This window comes from Danio aesculapii, chromosome 12 (assembly GCF_903798145.1).
Source record: "Danio aesculapii chromosome 12, fDanAes4.1, whole genome shotgun sequence".
Lineage (NCBI taxonomy): Eukaryota > Metazoa > Chordata > Actinopteri > Cypriniformes > Danionidae > Danio > Danio aesculapii.
Genome location: NC_079446.1, coordinates 17197346 through 17216459, shown reverse-complemented (window position 1 = coordinate 17216459; position 19114 = coordinate 17197346). Strand labels below are relative to the sequence as shown.

Genomic DNA, 19114 nt, shown 5'->3' with positions numbered 1-19114 from the left:
GTCCTGTCCAAGTTTACTTTCACTTTAACTCATACCCTACATGACCCAGATAAGCCGGTGACCTTTACAAAACAGACAATTAAAGACTAAATAGTAACATGCCAGGACAGGATTAGCTGGTTTGACATGTAAAGGCTCAGACAGAGAATGAACAGAATGTAAACACACCACTCTAATGTTAATATGGAATAAATCTTAAAAAAGATTGTTCTGACACGTCCTTTCTAGGAAATCAAGTGGTCACATTAGAGAACTTCAATCAAAATAATTAGATAAGGAAAACATGATGGTGGGTGGTTAAAACTAAAGTTCCTTTTCTAATGATTACAATATTTATTTCCAAAGGCAATTCATTTATAAATCTGCACTTGTATTATTTTTATTTATATTAATTTTGTTTATAAAAAAACACAATTATTACAATTGTCAGGCCTGCAGCAGCACATCAGACAAAAGTTCACAAACTTTGTTAAGAGGTAAACGACTTCAAATGATAAAACAAAAACGATGGACAATTTTAAATCTGAAACAAACACCAACTAGTTTAGATTCCCAATCACAATATTTGATTCATTTTATTAACATTTTGCCCTTTTTACAATGTTTAGAAGTCGTCTCTGGTGTAGCTAAAGTGTGTATGTGAAGTTTCATCTCAAAATACCACACAAATAATGTTTTATAACTTTTTGAAACTGACCATTTGGGCTTTGATACAAATCATGCTGTTTTTGGTGACTGCCACTTTAAATTCAAATGAGATTGTGCTTTTTTCAAAGGAGGGTGGAGCTACAAACACCTGTGCATCAGCATGGTGGTAGATTCAGAACAGGACAACGTCATCTCTAATAGTAACTCTAATAGCAGACGGCTGCTTCTCACTAAGGCCCTTTTTACACTAATACGCTTTAGTTTGAAAACGCCTAAGTTTTGCTACGGTTACGGCTTTATCCACACTACCCCAGAGTTTCGAGCCATAAAAACAAAGCGTTTCGAAAATTCTGAAGAGGCTGTTTTGTTTTTTTGCTATGCTCTGTATCAGTGTGGATAGGGGGAAATAGAGACATCTGAAAATGGAAGCGTGGCCGCAGACATTCACCAATCTGATTGAGGTTTATTCTCAATATTAGGCTAGTGCACAAAGTTCAGTCTTGCATCCTTTCCTTTTAAGTTCAGACCTTGCAAGTTTGATATGGAATACAAACTCGCCAGGACACGTCAAATAAAACTTCAAATGGACTTTATAACGTCATTCATATCACCCTGGCTTTGTTGTTTCACTATCTTAACAATAAAATAAAAACAAACTTAAATATTATAAAATAAAAACTAAATAGACATTAAAAATGTTAAGGCATTGTGTAGCTACATATTTATATGCATAGGTGGAGCGTGTAAGGCTGGGGAAGGCTTAGCCTATCCCTGGCCAGAGACCACGGAGATAGCAGCAAAGAAAAAAAATGCATTGCAAACATGTAACAGGTGTAAGGCGTAACATGAATGTAATTTAATGTTGATGATTAACACAACACTTTAGCCATTGTAAGTTTGTCAATCAAATTTAAAGTCCCCCTCCGCACAAAAATGGAACTGTCCAACCCCGCATGTTGCACTGATGAGCGCTGTTTATTACTGGAGTTCGCAGCAGCTCTGAAAACCAAAACCAAAAGTGCTGGCCAGCGGACTATTTTGTTTTGCTGGTCAAGGACATAAGTAATAAAATGACAAATGAGTATTACGAGAGAGGTATAATAAAATAGTATTCTGGTTTGATTTGTTTTCAGCATTAAATTGGTAGTTTGATTGTAACATAGTCTAGCCTATAGTGTAGTAATCTTGTTTAGGCAATCGTTTGGAGTTTTATATTTTAAAGGTCAAATATTTATTGCTGAATTACAAATTCAGTTTTCGATTGGCCTCGTGAAAAAGAGAATGATTTCATATTCTCGGGGCCGGCGCATCAAGAGGGTGGCAGAATAGTGAGGGCTGCGTCTGCGATGATGAACTTCCAGCTTTATTACTTCTGTCTCCAGAGTCATACGATCCTTCAGAAATCGCTCTTACTAAGAGTAATAAAGTTATTACTGGTAATAATAATAAAAGCAACAAGTAGTAATAATTTCATTTGAAATTGCATACAGTAAGTAATAAATAAATGTTTAATAAATAAGTATTTAACATTTTTTTTATATTTTATAAATGCCGCCTTAATGAACAGAATAATTTTAATTAGATTTTTAAATACAAGTAATAATAATAAAAAATAAATAAACTGATCCCAAACTTTTGACCGGTAGTGTAGATCAGTGGGTAAGTTTAATAAAATAATTTAATTCCCGTGTTGAATATAATAGATGTTCGTTGATAGGCGGTGCTTTTGATAAACCTCTTCTTGGTCGGTCACAAGTCTTTTTAAATGCATTAAAGGGCAGCGCATATATTAGCCTTACCCTGGAGTTTGTTCACCCTCCGCCTATGTTTATATGACCATCATCTTTACTGTATGCATATTTATAACAAAACGGAGCCTAGAACTTCCTTTTTTAATTTTCTTCGAAAAATACAAAACATACACTCTCTTTTGCTGAATATCAGTTTTAATAACCAATAATGGCCATTATAAAAGTATACAATAAGTTTATAGCCTAGGCTACAATACAGGCAAGCAGTCAGTCAAATGTACATAAATTAAATGTATAAACTTATCTTTGTGCTCAGCCAAAACGCATTACCTATTCAAAATACCAAAAAGTCATTAGATAGAGACAAGATGAATTAAATATCACAATTAACAACTATAGTGAGACGAAATCCAGCAGAAGATCCTTGGTGAACTGTCCAACGTGCGCAGCTCTCATCTGGGGAGGTGTGCTCAAACTGTCCCTGGCAGTGTATGCCCCGCTGACTGCCTGGGGCATACACTGCAGCGCATGCCAGAGTGTGTGTGTGTGGTCACGTGATGTGTTTTCAGCGGTGTAGTGTGGACAGAGAGCTGTTCAGAAACGCTGGGTGAAACACCAGTGTGGTTGTGGATTGTTTTCATTCTAAAACACTGTTTTAAAACTAAAACGTATTAGTGTAAATTAGGCTTCAAAGTGGTTTATGTTAATGAGGGAGAGATCATAATTTTGCTATTTGATGACATACAAAAGGAAAATGTCTATCAAAGTGTTTATCAAGTGTGATTATAAAATTTTTTTAGATTTTAATAAATTTTTACCACTAGAGAGGCTGGCTATAATAACACACTGATGCCACACATTCTTGTTATTTTGCATAATAGATCCCCTTTAAATCATTAATCAGCCAACTTTCAGTTCACTTGGAATCATTCAAAGGCCACCACAGTTTGAGACCCAATGATTTACAGAATTAGCAAAAATAATAATGATAATACACTTTAACAATTTTTTTTTTTTTATTTAATTTCAAAATGCTGGTTTTGCTAGTCTGCTTAATCATACTCTCTCTTCTTTGGAAGCTCTGCGCATTTAAAATATCCATCTAAGTTCCCAGAAATGAGAAACACTCCACACTAACTGAACTTCTGTAAGTTCAAACCAAAACAAAAAGCTTGAATGTCAAAACAGCAGGACGTGTCCTGGCATAGACCTCAATCTTGCTGACTAGGGAGAGTTCTTTATAACTAAATGCTGCCCTCACATTGAACTTACCAAGCAGTGAAACATTCTGTGCAATTATGTAAACAGTCAAACAGATATTACCCTCAGATTCTACCTTACCTGTGTTGTTGAAGTGACCTTGCTGGTTGTTCTTCATGAGTGATTATTTTATGGGATGGCAAGGTGTTGGTGTTTCCCTTAGAATGGCTCCTGTCCCCTTGCTCACTCAAAACTCCACTTTCTTTACTGTGGTGACTCAATCCAGAAGAAGCATCCGTCATCTTCGGCTCTGAGCTGGGTGCGACATTTGATGTGTCTGTACTTTCCTGATGTCTTTCCCTCTCTGTGTATATAGATGTATTCTCCTCCAAGTTTGCATATCGTTCAGCCAGCATCCGTCTTCTTTCAGCCTTGTAGCGGGCAATACGTTCAGCTTTGGCATCCAGAGACGAGCTTTGCAAAGAGTCCACAGCATCCATGCTCTCTTACTCCAGTTACACGTTTATGTTTTTGTTTTTTTTTTGGCTGATATCACCTACAACACGGAAATCCACTGTTCCAATGAATGACAGTAACAGTGGGCGTTCCTGCTCACTTCCTAGTGGACAATGAGTTTGCGGATAACATTCCACTGTTGAAAGAGATAAACAAAATGAGTTGTCTGTTACTGAATTTAAAAAGAATCTTTGTTTAATCACTGAATGAAACAAAATATATAAGAAAACAGGAGATGTGCGGGTGTACATAAAACACTGTCACAATCACTAACACACTACACTCTAACACTGAAAGAAAATGCGTAAGACTCCAGCCCACATTGCTACGACTCTCATATTACCCTGAACAGCCCCAAAGATTGATTACAAGATAGAAAGAGAAAGAGATTAGCACCAAAATGCACACAATACATTCTGTTTCTCCAACTACTGAGTCACATTACTGTCTACTGACTACATATGCAGTCTTCTAAAAGGAATGTTTGTGCTCATAAATAAACAGAAAAAGAGGTCATGAAGGGCTCAAATGTTTATTTTTTTTTTTTTTTTATTTAACAGTCTTTTTAAAAAGTACTACTCAAGATGTAAAACACATACACACAAAACAAACAACGCATTCTACAAAGGAATAAAAGAACTCTATGGAGAATTTGAGTGACAATAATTAACAAACCATTCAACACACAGGTAAGCAAGCAGAGTTGCACAATTAATCCTAAAGCAAACACCCACACAATCTTATTCAGAAATGACAACAATACAGGTATTACCCTTTGCCAGTATGCGCACCGTAGACATTCAGACGAATGTTTGACCTGGCACTGAACCAGAGAGAGTAGACGTCATGTATAGTTATGGCTTAAAAGTGACTGTGTTGCTGTTTATTCATATTTTGAGAGACTTAAGGTTCAGAAATGTCCGTTTTCACTTGATCCTTGTAAAAAATCTAAAACTCTTTATGTTGAAATGATGCTCACTTGTTTAAATATTAAGCACAATCCACTAAATTCACACTACTTCCTTACTCGGTCTATCTTCAATTATCATTGGCTTTAAGCATTTACTTGAAATGCATTTCTGCTGAATTACTTGGTGTGTTCATTTATTTTGTGTTATTTATTGTGTACATTAAAGGTGCAGTAGGTGATCTGCCAAAATGCTAACCGGTGCTAGCATCGAAACACATGCCTCCTGAAACACAATAGGCACATGACAGCAGACAACCCACTAGTTCATGTCATTTGCCAGTTAGAAATGTAGTTGACCGACGGCATGCAGGAATTACACTTATTACAAAGCCATACTTGCATGCTATTTCAGACTCAATATTCAGAGTAGTGGTATGCAATATAGGGAGCGCGTCACAGGTTGCCAGTGTTCAAAAATGAACCAATGTGAATATAAAACCAACTTCAACTAAAGCAGGCTAGGTGGAAAAGTGCTTTTGACTGATGTTTTGTTGTTAAACTATATAAAAATTTACATTATCGATGCTGTAAAAGCTCCCTTATTAAACTGAAAATAGTCACATCAATCTTTTGCCAGAAGATTTCAGTGGCTGAACAACACTTCTGTGCATATAACACATTAATAACAACAACATATATATATAAGCTTTGCATGACTGAAATACTTTTAAAGCATTACATTTCCTGTCTAAAAGAAATACTTCAGCCATGGTGTCATCTTTCCTCCAGCTGTGCAAAAGTAACTCCAATATTGATTCAGGAATTTTAAAGTTTTGATTCAGCATTTGATTTTACCGGTGTTATCTCATGTGTCTTGTGTGTACATGAACATGCGGCGTGCATCCACATGTGCACGCGTTAATGGCGGATCTGCGTGAACAGAGATGCGCAGATGTACAAATCTACATTCGTTGACATACAGTTTGGGCTACTTATCGGAATTATGGGAAATGTCAGCACGACAATATTCAATTGGATGAACATTTTTTAGTTTTATGGCTTACCCAGAATATAAAAATACATACAAACACATTAAGATCACTTACTTTAATCATTACTATTGGAATGTGAAGAGACTTTCAACCGGCACAGCAAAAATGTTTCTGAAGACAATCACCTACTGCACCTTTAATTTTTTGTAAAGAAGAAGCATGAAATAAAAAATACATAATCAATTAAAAAAATTATTCATTCATTGATTCATTTTCAGATTAGTCCCTTTATTAATTAGGGGTCACCACAGCGGAATGAACCGCCAACTTATCCAGCATATGTTCTTTGCAGCGGATGCCTTTCAAGCCGTAACCTATCATCTGGAAATACCCATATACTCTCATTCACACACACACACTCAAATACACTATGGCTAATTTAGTTCATCCAATTCACCTATAGGGCATGGACTTGTGGGGGAAATCGGAGCACCCGGAAAAACACAAGGAGAACATGCAAACTCCACACAGAAATGCTAACTGACCCAGCCGAGGCTCGAACCAGTGACCTTCTTGCTGTGAGGCTACAGTGCTATAAAAAATTATCAAAGCTAATTCATTACCAAGTCATTGTGTATACAAATAAAGCATATAAATAAAATACAATTTGTAGAAAAAAAAGATAATATTTTAATTTAAATGTATCGTGCAGCCTTTTAAAATGGAAAAAAATATATATATGATAGTTATGACAATAAAAAATTGGTTATCAGTGTGACTCAAGACTCCAATATGGCTCCAGTACAAAGGGGCATAAAGCAGTTTTGTATATCCCTGGTTCAGAATAATTTGACTTAAATGAATATGGAGTAACAGCAAGGAGTGCTCCACATTAAAGGGCACATATTATGCAGAATTTACTTTTACATGCTGTATATACAAAAAGATTTGTTGGCTGTGTGTGTATAGCCAATCTATTTTAATTAAAAAAATTGACATTTTTTATTTCCAAATATCAAAAGCAGTCTCTCAGACAAGCTGTTTGAAGAAATGGTAGAGTGTGATGCCACAAATGACCTGCTCTATTGTTTGCTAGTCAACTCCACATTAAACACGTCTAAGTAAATAATCTCACATATACTTTCTATATGTCTCCTTCTCAGTTTAAATCATAACATCATGTTCGTCAAGGTTAAGATATTATAAACAGACCATTTTCCCTTAGATAAGACAACAAAAAGACACTATGCAAAGTTATAATGACATACAGTCCATAATGATACTTTAAAAGGTACATTATACATGTAGGTGCATTTTGGTGCTTTAAGTACAAATATGTACCTCTTGAAAAGATACTGCCACAGTGACAGCTCCCATATCTTTATTTGCTCCCACCCAGAAATTAACATTTTGTAATAAATTATCTAAAGGGCATTAAGAGGTGAGACTTTATAGACCCCAGTGTTTCCCCTACCATTAAATTACCCTGCTAACGGCTTTCCGCTCCCCCCTTGAATTCAAGTAAGTTGTATTTTATACATAGCGCCAGATCACAACTTCTTTTAATAAACAAGGTAAATAGCCATATGTAGTATCTTATTTACACACCAGCATGTTATTTCTTTCTTTACATGGTTGCGCGATAACAAATTTCTGCTCTCTGAATGGCACTCGGTGGAGTTCCACACAGCCACTCTCTGCTATATGGGAATGAAAGTGCACGCTCTGACAGGACCAAAGATGCACGTGCGCTCCCGTATATTATGCATAGCCTACAGTAGCCACAACACAGGTAAATGATATGTGGGAGCGCAAGCGATCAATGCGCTGAGATGTTGGGGACAAGAAAAATATTGGAATAATCTTTAGGTATTTATGGTATCTGTGAGATTATTTACCTATGGTATTTAGGCCTTTTAATATATAACAAACTGACAGTTCTTTGTTTTTGACAATATTGCAAGTTAGCTAGCTGGAATTATTAGATAAAACTTAATATTTTTTTTAACATGAGTATTTATTAATATAACTTCTTGTAATACACTCATTGCTATAAATGGTAGTTTATAAGGTTATTTCCTTTTAGTAAGTAATGGATTTATAGATGTGCATTTTAACTTCTTATGCATCAAATATGTGATTCAAACTTTTTCTTGTTTGAGACATGTTGAATTCTTCTTTCATTATTTGCAGTGTTTCCAAATTGCACTGTTTGTAGTTTTTTAATTAATCCTTTAATTTTAAGTAATGTAAAAGCTGCACACTTTGTGGATAAAAAAGATATAAAAATAAATGTAAATTTTTAGCTTGTACGATTGTACAGTTCAAATAATTGTTCAGTTATTTACTGCTGTCATTAAAAGAAACAAATGAACACCATGATGCCATGATGTCAGTGTCAGTTCTGAACAGCACAAACTCACAAGGTCTTATAACAGAGCCAAGGTTGTGACGAAAAAATAAAACCACCAAATAACGATGCATCATACTAAATAAATTTATACAATATGCATTTAAATACCCACTCTAGATGCCTGTCCATGTAAGCATAAAGCATGTGTGTACATCTATACACACTACTGTGAGAAATGGGGGTACAGATGTTGCTGAAATGAAGAAAGAATTGCAATCTGGTGAAGGGAAGTTTGCAGAGCTCTCCTGGATTCTTGCTTTGGGGTGCAGAGGTTAATGGGCCACATCTGGAAGTGAAACCTCATGTTTATGGCTAATAGCTTCCACACAAAGCAAGGACAAGAAGGAGAAAGGCAGAAACAGAAACTAAAAGCTGAAATAAGGAAACAATAAATGGAAGGAGGAAAATGAGTTTGCTATTAAGTACAAAAGAGAACTAGGAGAATGCTTATGAAGACTGAAGCTCTACTGAAGGTGAATTAATGAAATGATCACGAAATGACGGATGAGAGGAGGGTGTGAGAAACACTTTATTCACAGGGATTAACAGACCTAGAGAAAAATTGCCATAAAAAAATGTCACAAATGCCATAAAAGCATAATACTGTTCATAGTTTGAGTGCTATATGTAAGTTTTTGACTCTTCTAAATCATAAAAATATCATAATATGTGATATCAGATATTAACAAACATGCTAAGTGAACATTCTTGTTTATCTGAAACAATGCTAAAGTCAGATAATCTGCTTTGAAAATGTGAGTTACATGCCAGAACGGCTGTCTTTGTTTGGGTTCTTTTAACCCACTCACTGCCACTTTAGCCAATTATATTTCAGCACCCCAAGTTTCCTTCATGGAAACAGTGTATTTGATTCATTCAATCAAAAAGGCTCTACAAGCATGTGCCTGTGACTGAAAATGCATCCTCCGGTGGACAGTAGCAGCACCGAAGTGAGACGCAGATTCAGAATTCCACATGAGGTAGTTATTAATTAGCAAATAATATAAATTTTACAAGCTTAAACATTAGGTGAGCAAGTTGCATTGTAACCCCATGTCCTAACAACACGCTACGTAATGAGATTTGCAGTGATAAGCAATTTGGCTGTTTGCATCAGACAAAACATGATAGAAATTTAACTACAGCCGTTCAAGCATCGAATACGACACTGCACTCCAGAGAAATGGTAAGGTTTACAGTCTATTTAACATCTATTAATCTTTTTAACATTATTATATGTACATGCTGAATGATTGATATTTGTTGGCTTGCACTGAGTCACAGTTCTAAACAGTTTTATTTTAGTTTTAAGATTTGAGGTGATCTGCTGCTTTCAGTATATGGCAATAAATGTCACGTAAAATAAGATTCAAACTCACATTATTAGCATTTAACACTAATAAAGCACATGAGGTGTAGCTGAGGGATCATAGTTTATCCAGTTGTTTACCTGTGAGAACTACAAGTCATTTTTAAAATAGAAATTTCAGGTGTTGGTTAGGACAAAAACTCCTCATAGTATGGAAAATCTTTCTTCTATCGTGTGCCGCTGCTTTTACTTAAAAAAACTGTTCAAATCGGGCTTAATCAGCATGGACTCTTCAGAGGAGGAGCCAAGTGAAATTGTGTTTTGATATAGTTTGATACCTATCAAACTTACATACTGCACCTTTAATAAAATAATTACACTAGTCTAGGACTGGATCGGGAACACAAAAATCTTGATCGAGAAATTCAATAAGCATTAAACATACACTGTAAAAAATAAATCAGTTGTGGTTGCCAGTATTTCGCCGTAATTTAAAATTTTTACAGTAAACAACGGTATTTTATTAATTTTTATAGGTAATGTGTCTGTATTTTCAATTACCAATATCTACACATCTTTGGTTACACAGATAGACACGTTAACACAGCCATATGCAGGTGATGATGAGTAAGTTACAGAATAATCCAATGCTCATCACAAACAACTTTTCCCACAAGCAGAAAAGTGTATCAGTCTATAGCTACTTAACACCAGTATGGTAACACGCATAAAATTAAAGTCATGAAACACTGTTTATCAACATTTGATGCAACATAAATCTCTAATTTACATAACTGATAAGAGAAATAACTAATAAGATCCATAATAGCATCAACAAAAATCATAAAAAGGGATGTGCCTCGCAGGGAATTCTGGAAAGTCAATTTATAGTTATTCCCAGTATATATTAAGGAAACAAACTGTTAACCAGGTTACAGATTTTGCTGTAGCATTTTTACAGTTTTTTACTGCTGAAATTACCGCCATTTTTTAGTGTAGATGTTGACTCTTAATTGTTTCATTTTGTATCTTAAATCTTAAAGCCTATATGGTTCACTTCACACATCCAAGCATTACAATATGGATCCTGAGTAAACCATTATAGTGTAACGATTTTCAGTGGTCAAAAACGTTTTTGCATAGCTGATCCTTTTTTATTTAAAGAGGAATTAACAAATAATGTTGAAACCAAGTATATATTTTTGCTTTGGTCTCCAATCTTTCTGAAATCTGAAAAAATAATAATAAAATAATGCATCATCTAGGACCTCCAGAAAAAAAAAAACATGATGTAATTGAACAGGACCATAAATGCCAAAAACAACTGAAACAATTAAGGAACAAGTTTCCTTCCAGGGAGTAAATCCGACAAGAGGCTCGCGTAAGCTCGACTGAGTAGAAATGCATGTAAATTTTTCAGGTCATCTAGGGGTCCATAGGCATGCGTCTTGCTAGTACCTATAAAGGACTGCTTGGTCTAAGGCACCACACTCTTTTTTGTTCCACAATCAAGGGTAGAACTCTTAAGATATGAGGCATTTGCAAAAACAACATGAAGGGGAGGTCATAACAAGAAGGAAGTGCACGTGAAGTTTCACTATATGAAAGCATGAAGTTTTGCACATGTGAGGTGTAAACTGTCTTTAAAAATGCAACAAGAAAAATGCTACTAACACATGATGAAAGCCGTGATTTTGGATTAACAAAACAATCCATGACACCCTTTGTCCGTCCTGGAATAAAATTGATAGTCTCTTTTGTGTCCCCATTCTTAATAATAGAGGCATAGTTAAAAAAAATAACTAGGTTGTGTAAAATTGTTGGCTCTAAAAAAAAAAAAGATTCTGCTTTATTGTAAAAACACAACGACTTTCAGAAAACAAACATACACATTTTGAGCTCTACCAATGAAAAGCTTGATGTGTCTGTTTATTTCATTGACACAGCTCATATACAGTGCATCCGGAAAGTGTTCATAGCGCTTCACTTTTTTGTTATTTATTTCTTTAAAATTCTACACACAATACCTCATAATGGCAATGTGAGAAAAAAAAAAAGATTTTTTGAAATTGCTGCAAATCTATTAAAAATAAAAGGAAAAAAAAAATTTAAAAAATAAATAAAAAATAAATTTAAAAAAAAAAAAAATCGCATGTACATATGCATTTCCAGCCTTTGCTGTGAAGCTCTAAATTGAGCTCAGGTACATTCTGTTTCCACTGATCATTCTTGAGATGTTTCAGCAGCTTAATTGGAGTTCACCTTGGTAAATTCAGTGATTGGACATGATTTGAAAGGCATACACCTGTATATAAGGTCCCAGATTTGACAGTGCATGTCAAAGCACAAACCAAGCATGAAGACAAAGAATTGTCTGTGGACCTCCGAGACAGGATTGTCTCGAGGCACAAGGCTGGGGAAGGTTACAGAAAATTTTCTCTGATCTGAACATTCCAATGAGCACAGCGGCCTCCATCATCCGTAAGTGGAAGATGTTTGGAAGCACCCAGGACTCTTCCTAGAGCTGGCCGGTGGGAGGTGAGGAAATCAATAACTCGATGGTCACACTGTCTGAGCTTCCAAGCGTTCTTCTGTGGAGAGAGGAGAGCCTTACAGAAGACAACCCATCTGTGCAGCAATCCACCAATCACAGGCCTGTATGGTAGAGTGGCCAGACGGAAGCCACTCCCCGCCTGGGATTTGCCAAAAGGCATCCGAAGGACTCTCAGACCATAAGAAACTAAATTCTCTGGTCTGATGAGACTAAAATTGAACTCTTTGGAGTGAATGTCAGACGTTACGTTTGGAGAAAACCACGCACCGCTCATCACCAGGCTCTAATATCATCCCTACAGTGAAGCATGGTGGTGGCAGCATCATGCTGTGGGGATGTTTTTCAGAAGCAGGAACTGGAAGACTAGTCAGGATCGAGGGAAAGATGAATGCAGCAATGTACAGAGACATCCTGAAGGAAAACCTGTTTCAGAGTGCTCTTGACCTCAGACTGGGGCAACGGATCATCTTCCAGAAGGACAATGACCCAAAGCACACAAACAAAATATCAATGGAGTGGCTTCACAACAACTCTGGGCCAGACCTAAAATCCTAATGAACATCTCTGGAGAGATCTGAAAATGGATGTACACTGTCGCTTCCCATCCAACCTGACAGAGCTTGAGAGGTACTGCAAAGAGGACTGAGAAAAAATTCCCAAAGACAGGTGTGCCATGCTTGTGGCATTATATTAAAAAAGACTTGAGGCTGTAATTGCTGAAAAAATCAACAAAGTATTTAGCAAAGGCTGTTAATAGTTTATACATGTGATTTTTCAGGTTTTTTGTTTTTTATAAATTTGCAACAGTTAAATTTTTTTTCACATTGTCATTGTGAGGTTTTGTGTGTAGAATTTTGAGGAAATAAATGAATTAATTCCATTTTGGAATAAGGCTGTAACTTAAAAAAAATGTTTACAAAGTGAAGCGCTATGAATACTTTCCAGATGCACTGTATAGTGTATGCTACGAAGACTTTACTGTGTTTTCAATGATATTAGACAAGCATTCACACAAATGTCCACACAAAGCATGTAATGCACAAAGAGGGTCCATTCGAGAGAGGCAGCAGATTCTGACTGAAATCACAATGCAACAAACTGAAAAGACAGATGCCACTATTGATGAAAGACCAAATGTTTCTGTAAATATTGTGAAAGATGTTGTGGTTCCAAGTTGTAGTGCTGCTGGTAAGGGAGAAGCTTGAGATGACCTAATACAGGAAGATGAAGTAAATGATGTGCACAATGAAGAAATTAATGATTTGTCAGAAGGAACTGTAGAAAGTTACAGTGATGGTTCATGCATTGACCTTGATGTGGCCAATTGTGGAAGGGACTTTCATTCGGTTCAGCAGCTTACCTGCTTCAGACAGGGGGGGTATGGGGCAGAAATTGCTATTTTTTTTCTAGATTTTTAGATCAATTTGTATTATTGGTTGTGATTTTAGATTTTGAAAAGGCTGCTCTCCTCCATGTCCCAATATAAGAGGAAGGACAAAAACTAATGTACTTTTTTCTTGTATTTTTGTTTTTATGCATGTAGAAATAGATAAGCAACTTTTGTCATGTCCCTTGGAGGAGCAGCTCTAGAAAATGACTATGTTCCTCCACAGTGCACTGCAGGCTTGGCAGACATTATTGTTCTCAAGAGAATGGAATAAACTCATTTAATCTCTAAACTACACCATCTACGCAAGGGACTAATTGGAAAGAGCAGGAATTTAGCACAAAAAGTGACTTCAGGTCTGAACGTGCAATCAAGAGTTGTTATATGATCGAGAGTTGTTATATTTCTGTTTCAATAAGAGACTTCATGAAAGTTTCTCCTGTGAAGAGCTGCAACACTGGAGTTAATGTTAAATCCCAGAATTGCAAGTTTCCATGGAGAAAGAAGATGACAGAAAATTTTGCATTATGAAAAGAAAAGCATTCACATATGGAGCAAAAAAAAACATATATAATTAACATCTTCAAAATGCTAGAGACATTCAACAGACAGTGTTTGAATCAGCGTCAGTAAAGCAGAGATTTCAAAACATTTACAATAAAGCATGCTATCAATATTGCCAAAAATGTAAGACAGAAAATGGTCAAAAACTTTTTAAAAGGTCATAAAATACAGATTTAACTACAAAAGACCATCAGGAGAAAAATAGTCAAAAGCCAGTTGGCTTTTTTTATTATAAGTGCAAACAGCTCACTCCCTTTCCTTAAGTTACACAACTGAATAATCAGTACTTGTACAGACAAGCAAAGCCAAAGGCATTAGAATTCTTTCAAAAGATGCAAGAGTTGAACAATACTTTATAATATTTAAAAATATTAAAACACTTTGTCAAAACATAACCTCTGGGTTCTCTTTGGTGAAAACTTATTTCCAATGCTCAAAGCGCTAATATAATGAAAAGGTATAGTTGAATTCCATAGTGCAAATAAAAAAAAGTATGGAGGTCAATGAGTACTGTAAATGGTCTGCTTACCAACCATGCTCAAAATAGCAACGTTAAAACACATTAAACAAAACAATAAACATTATGTATTTGCAACAGGTATTGCCAAATTGTACATACTAAAGACCTAAAGAATTGCCTGGATGTTTCTGACCTTTGATCTTTGAACTACATATTAACCCAGACACTAGCCAAGTATGGCCATCAGGCCTGCGTTAAACATAATATTAAGGAATATAAATTATTTACATCATTGTGTAACCAGATTTAACTAACAGAAACTAACAGTTAAGCCTTCCTCATCCTTTTTTGGAGGATAAAGCAGCGGGAAGGAAGTTGGACATCTTTCAACAGCAGATTTCCCCTAACACTCACTGAATACACAGACAACATTTTCCCTTCAACTTTACTACAAAGAACACTTTACTTAAGCATCATTAAAGTAGTTTTCATTATACGATTAAATTGTAAGTTGTTTGTCATTCACTTAAAGTCCCATTTCATTATAAAGAATGTGGCTTAATTAAAGAAATCAAAATTGTTATGTTCCAGAGTATTATAAAATGCATAGCAAGCATGATTTGATAAAACACAGCTTCCAGAATCTCTCCCAGTTCAGTGCTGGATTCGGTTAAAATCTCCTCAAAGAAGGAGCAGCTCCAACAAGCAGAAGCATATGAATTTTTATTTGTCAAAATTGATCATGACATGTACAATGTCTAGCCTTAACGGTATGTTGTAGCAAAGATGTAAACAACAGGAAATGCTGTTTGGCACCGCTAACAATTTATCTACAAATTCATTATTATCAGTCAAACTGCTGTAACACACACACACACACACACACACACACACACACACACTCTTCATCAGCGCGTGCATGTCTCTCCATAGGCAGCTTTTCCGTGCGTTCTACATCTCAGATAATGAATTCGCAAAAGATATGTGAACGATTCATGTTACTTACACATGCATATTCTGAATATATGTGAAAGAAGTCGTATAACGCGTTGAGTTAAAAAAATACAGGAGAGCTCGCCTAACTGGTGTAGCAGCAGAAAAATAAAGCAAGGCTCACACAGGTCGCATCCCACATCTTGTGCTTTATTCTTCTGTCAACAGTGTCACCGAATATTATAGAACAATAACTTAATCCGAGCAGCAGAGAAAAAGAAAAATAAACATCGTTCCCGCGCACATGTGCTTGTCGTACACAGGTCTACTGACAGTTCACACACAAAAATGGCAATCTCTTTTAAAGGAGCCACACCCCATTTTCACTTTTTACAGACACTTGTCAGATGTTATTTTAGAGAGCGGACATGAGGTTGACTGACTGTTTACACAGCACAAAAGCACGTGCTTGTACGGGCATGACATGGAGGCGATCGGCAAATCACAGCACATTATCAGATGACTAATCAGAGACTCTTGAGGGCGGGCCTTTCAAAGGAACAAGGAAATATGACACTCGTTTTCATGTTAGCGGAGTAGCTGTATATAATCAAAGTGAGATTTATGAAAAAATAACGTGATTTCCCTGAAGTGAAACATGAGCACACATTGCTTTGCATCTTATAAACACAACCAAGCCTTAATATTACATTCTGGACCATCCCTTTAACCTACCAAATGAAATGTTTAGACCATAACTGTGCCTCTCGCGATCTGTTCACTTACTCATTCTCTCTCGTCGCCATGATTTCCGGGTATTTTAATTCATTTTGGGGGATCACGGAGCCGATATGAATTTGAGGAGACACGCAGAAGCTTCCAGGAGAGGTCCTAACTAGACACTAGATAGAGGAGATAGCTCCACTCCCATCACAGCATAGGATGTGCGGGACGTATCTGAAGAGCGGGGGGGAATCAAGGGATGCGGGACGTATTTGAGGACCGGGTGGGAAACGTGCAATTTCCTGAAGATTATCATTTGTTTGTGGGTATCTGGGGGTCTCTATGCATTTGCAGTAGACTCCCGAAACTTCGAAAGACTTGGGATGTCTGCCTCTGTATATATTTTAGCTGCAGTGACAGAGCACAGAACAGAAATGACATGCTGTTGTGTAAATAAGATATTACAAACGGCTATTTAGCTTGTTTATTAAAAAAAGTTGTGATCTGGTGCTATGAATAATACAATTAATGTGACTTCAAGGGGGTGGGTACAGCCATTGGGAGAGCGGGTCACCCCCCTTACACAATGGTAATGGCAACACTGCATTTTCAAGATATACCGCCGTTTGGAAAATCAAGGTTTTAAAACCGATAAAATTTTTCTGCTATACCTTTCCGACGGTATACGCAAGTTGTTATTTTTTTTTTTTTTTGGGACAACAGTATCTCTAGAGAAAGATATTCAATTATTAGCCTGACATGTTCACCGTTTAAAAATATTATAAATGTTTATCAAAATGAGATATATTGTGTTCAAAGGGGAAAAAAGGTTTTGCTTTTTACCCAGATATTTAAAAATAACTTAATTTAGAGCAGTGAGCACAATACCATGATACCGTGTAACTGTGATATTTTAATCCAAGGTTATCATACTGTCAGAGTCTTATACCGGTACATGCCTACAGTAAACAAACACCCTTTTTTAAATTAAAAATACCTCAGCTCTGAGTCGTTTCGCTTCATATCTCTCTCAGGATGGTGGATGTGGTATGGTGGTCTATTGTTTTTTAAACCAAGACTCAATTTTTTTTCGGACTTTTGAAACGGTAAGAATTGACTAATCGATGAGGTAAAATGGTTTAAAATCAATCAGTAGCTATGTTTCCATGCAAAAATGCTAATTAACTTTATGACCAAAACTGGAAAACCACATAAACAACATGCGAATAAAGCAGTGTTTCCATCCAACAAGTCAAAGCGAACAATTCGCCACTTCCTGATTAACTGACACCAAATATCACTGAAAACATAAAACAGTAAAAACAGAATTTGCTGCGTAAAACTTTCCTTCATTTTTTAAATTACCTTTTGCCTCAGAAAGCAATCCTGACACACAATGAATGCATAGTGGCGTTTGAAGGTGTCAGACACGGTGCACAGATGCTCTTGATTCTGGAGGTAATTAATAATATAATTACACTAATTCTAAAATAGTTAAGGCGTTTAAGAATGACCAAAATAACATTTCAGATGTTTTACAATGTGCTCAGCTTGCTGGTTTATCCATTCACACACATTTTTATCATCACATGATCTCTTATAACATTATCACATGACTTTTTTTAATGCGCATACTGGAATTTGTTCGATAAAAGTGTTTCCAATCGCACTTTATGCGCATCTTTTCTTATCGAATAAAAAGTTTATCCTACTCATTTATGCACGTTTTTAATGCACATTTTCAAAATTTATGCGCATCTTGGCGTTTCCATCAATCGTTTTTTTTTTTCTTAAAATGTAATTTAAGACGAACTAAACATTATCTTTTAAGCTATTTTTAAAATGGAGAGGAAATAATTCTGTGAGACACATTAGTTATAATTGTGTTTAGAGAAAGAAAACATCACATCACGTCGGTTGAAGTTGTCAGAAAATGCTTTACCAGAACAAGATAAAACTAAAAAAGATTCAACTAAGTAGACTGTAAAAAATGCAGGGTTCCATACAATTGCTTCATGCTGTCTCAACACAAATTGATTAAGTTAACTGAATTGTTTTACAAATTTATGTGGACTGAACATAAAACGATTATGTGGTCCCCCCCAAAAAATCAAGAATTGTGTCGAGTCAGCTCATTTTATATTAGTTTAAACAAGCAAGAAAAAGAATTGAGTGTTGGGCTCATCTATAAAAAAATAATAGAAGCTATACAATAATTAATAGGAAATAAATTATAGAAGCATACAGTATACTCATCTTTGGAGTTTTGTTAAATGAGAAAAAACTTAAAAAGAAACTATAAATTGGAAAAGTATCTCTTTTTTTCCTGTGATAATCCAGTTTTGGGGAAACTGTGATGTTTATTTTATTATGATTTATTTTTTATATTATTATTAATAAATATATGATAGTTCTTAGAAAAACAAAACTGGTAAAAATCTGTTCACAAATAACACAATCAGACAAGAAATTGTAATTAATGCATCTCTAATTTCTAGACAATATTTGACACTCATAGACATTAAGCTATAACAAGATTGGCTTTATCTAAATTAATCATTAAGCCTTCTGTTTAACTTCTACATGCAAAATAATCTCATTGGGAAAGGGAACGAAGAACTAAATCTAACCAGTGAAATGTAATGTTTTAATAAAGTGAGAGTGTGTCTGTTTGGCGAGTAATGTTGATTGCGAGTAATCGCTGGGGCTCAGGCCGTGTGGAGATGAAGCAGAGCATGCATCATCAGCCCATAA

At 35.7% G+C, this 19114-nt stretch overlaps 1 protein-coding gene across 2 annotated transcripts in view; it reads right to left on the bottom strand.

Moving 5' to 3' along the window:
- svild (supervillin d) overlaps positions 1-19114 on the bottom strand; it is a 169158-nt gene that overhangs the window by 127647 nt on the left and 22397 nt on the right. For both annotated transcript variants that reach the window (XM_056470009.1, XM_056470010.1), the window contains exon 2: positions 3741-4251. In XM_056470009.1, coding sequence (XP_056325984.1) covers positions 3741-4099 — 359 coding nt within the window. In that variant the 5' untranslated portion in view covers positions 4100-4251. The remainder of the gene's footprint in view (positions 1-3740; positions 4252-19114) is intronic.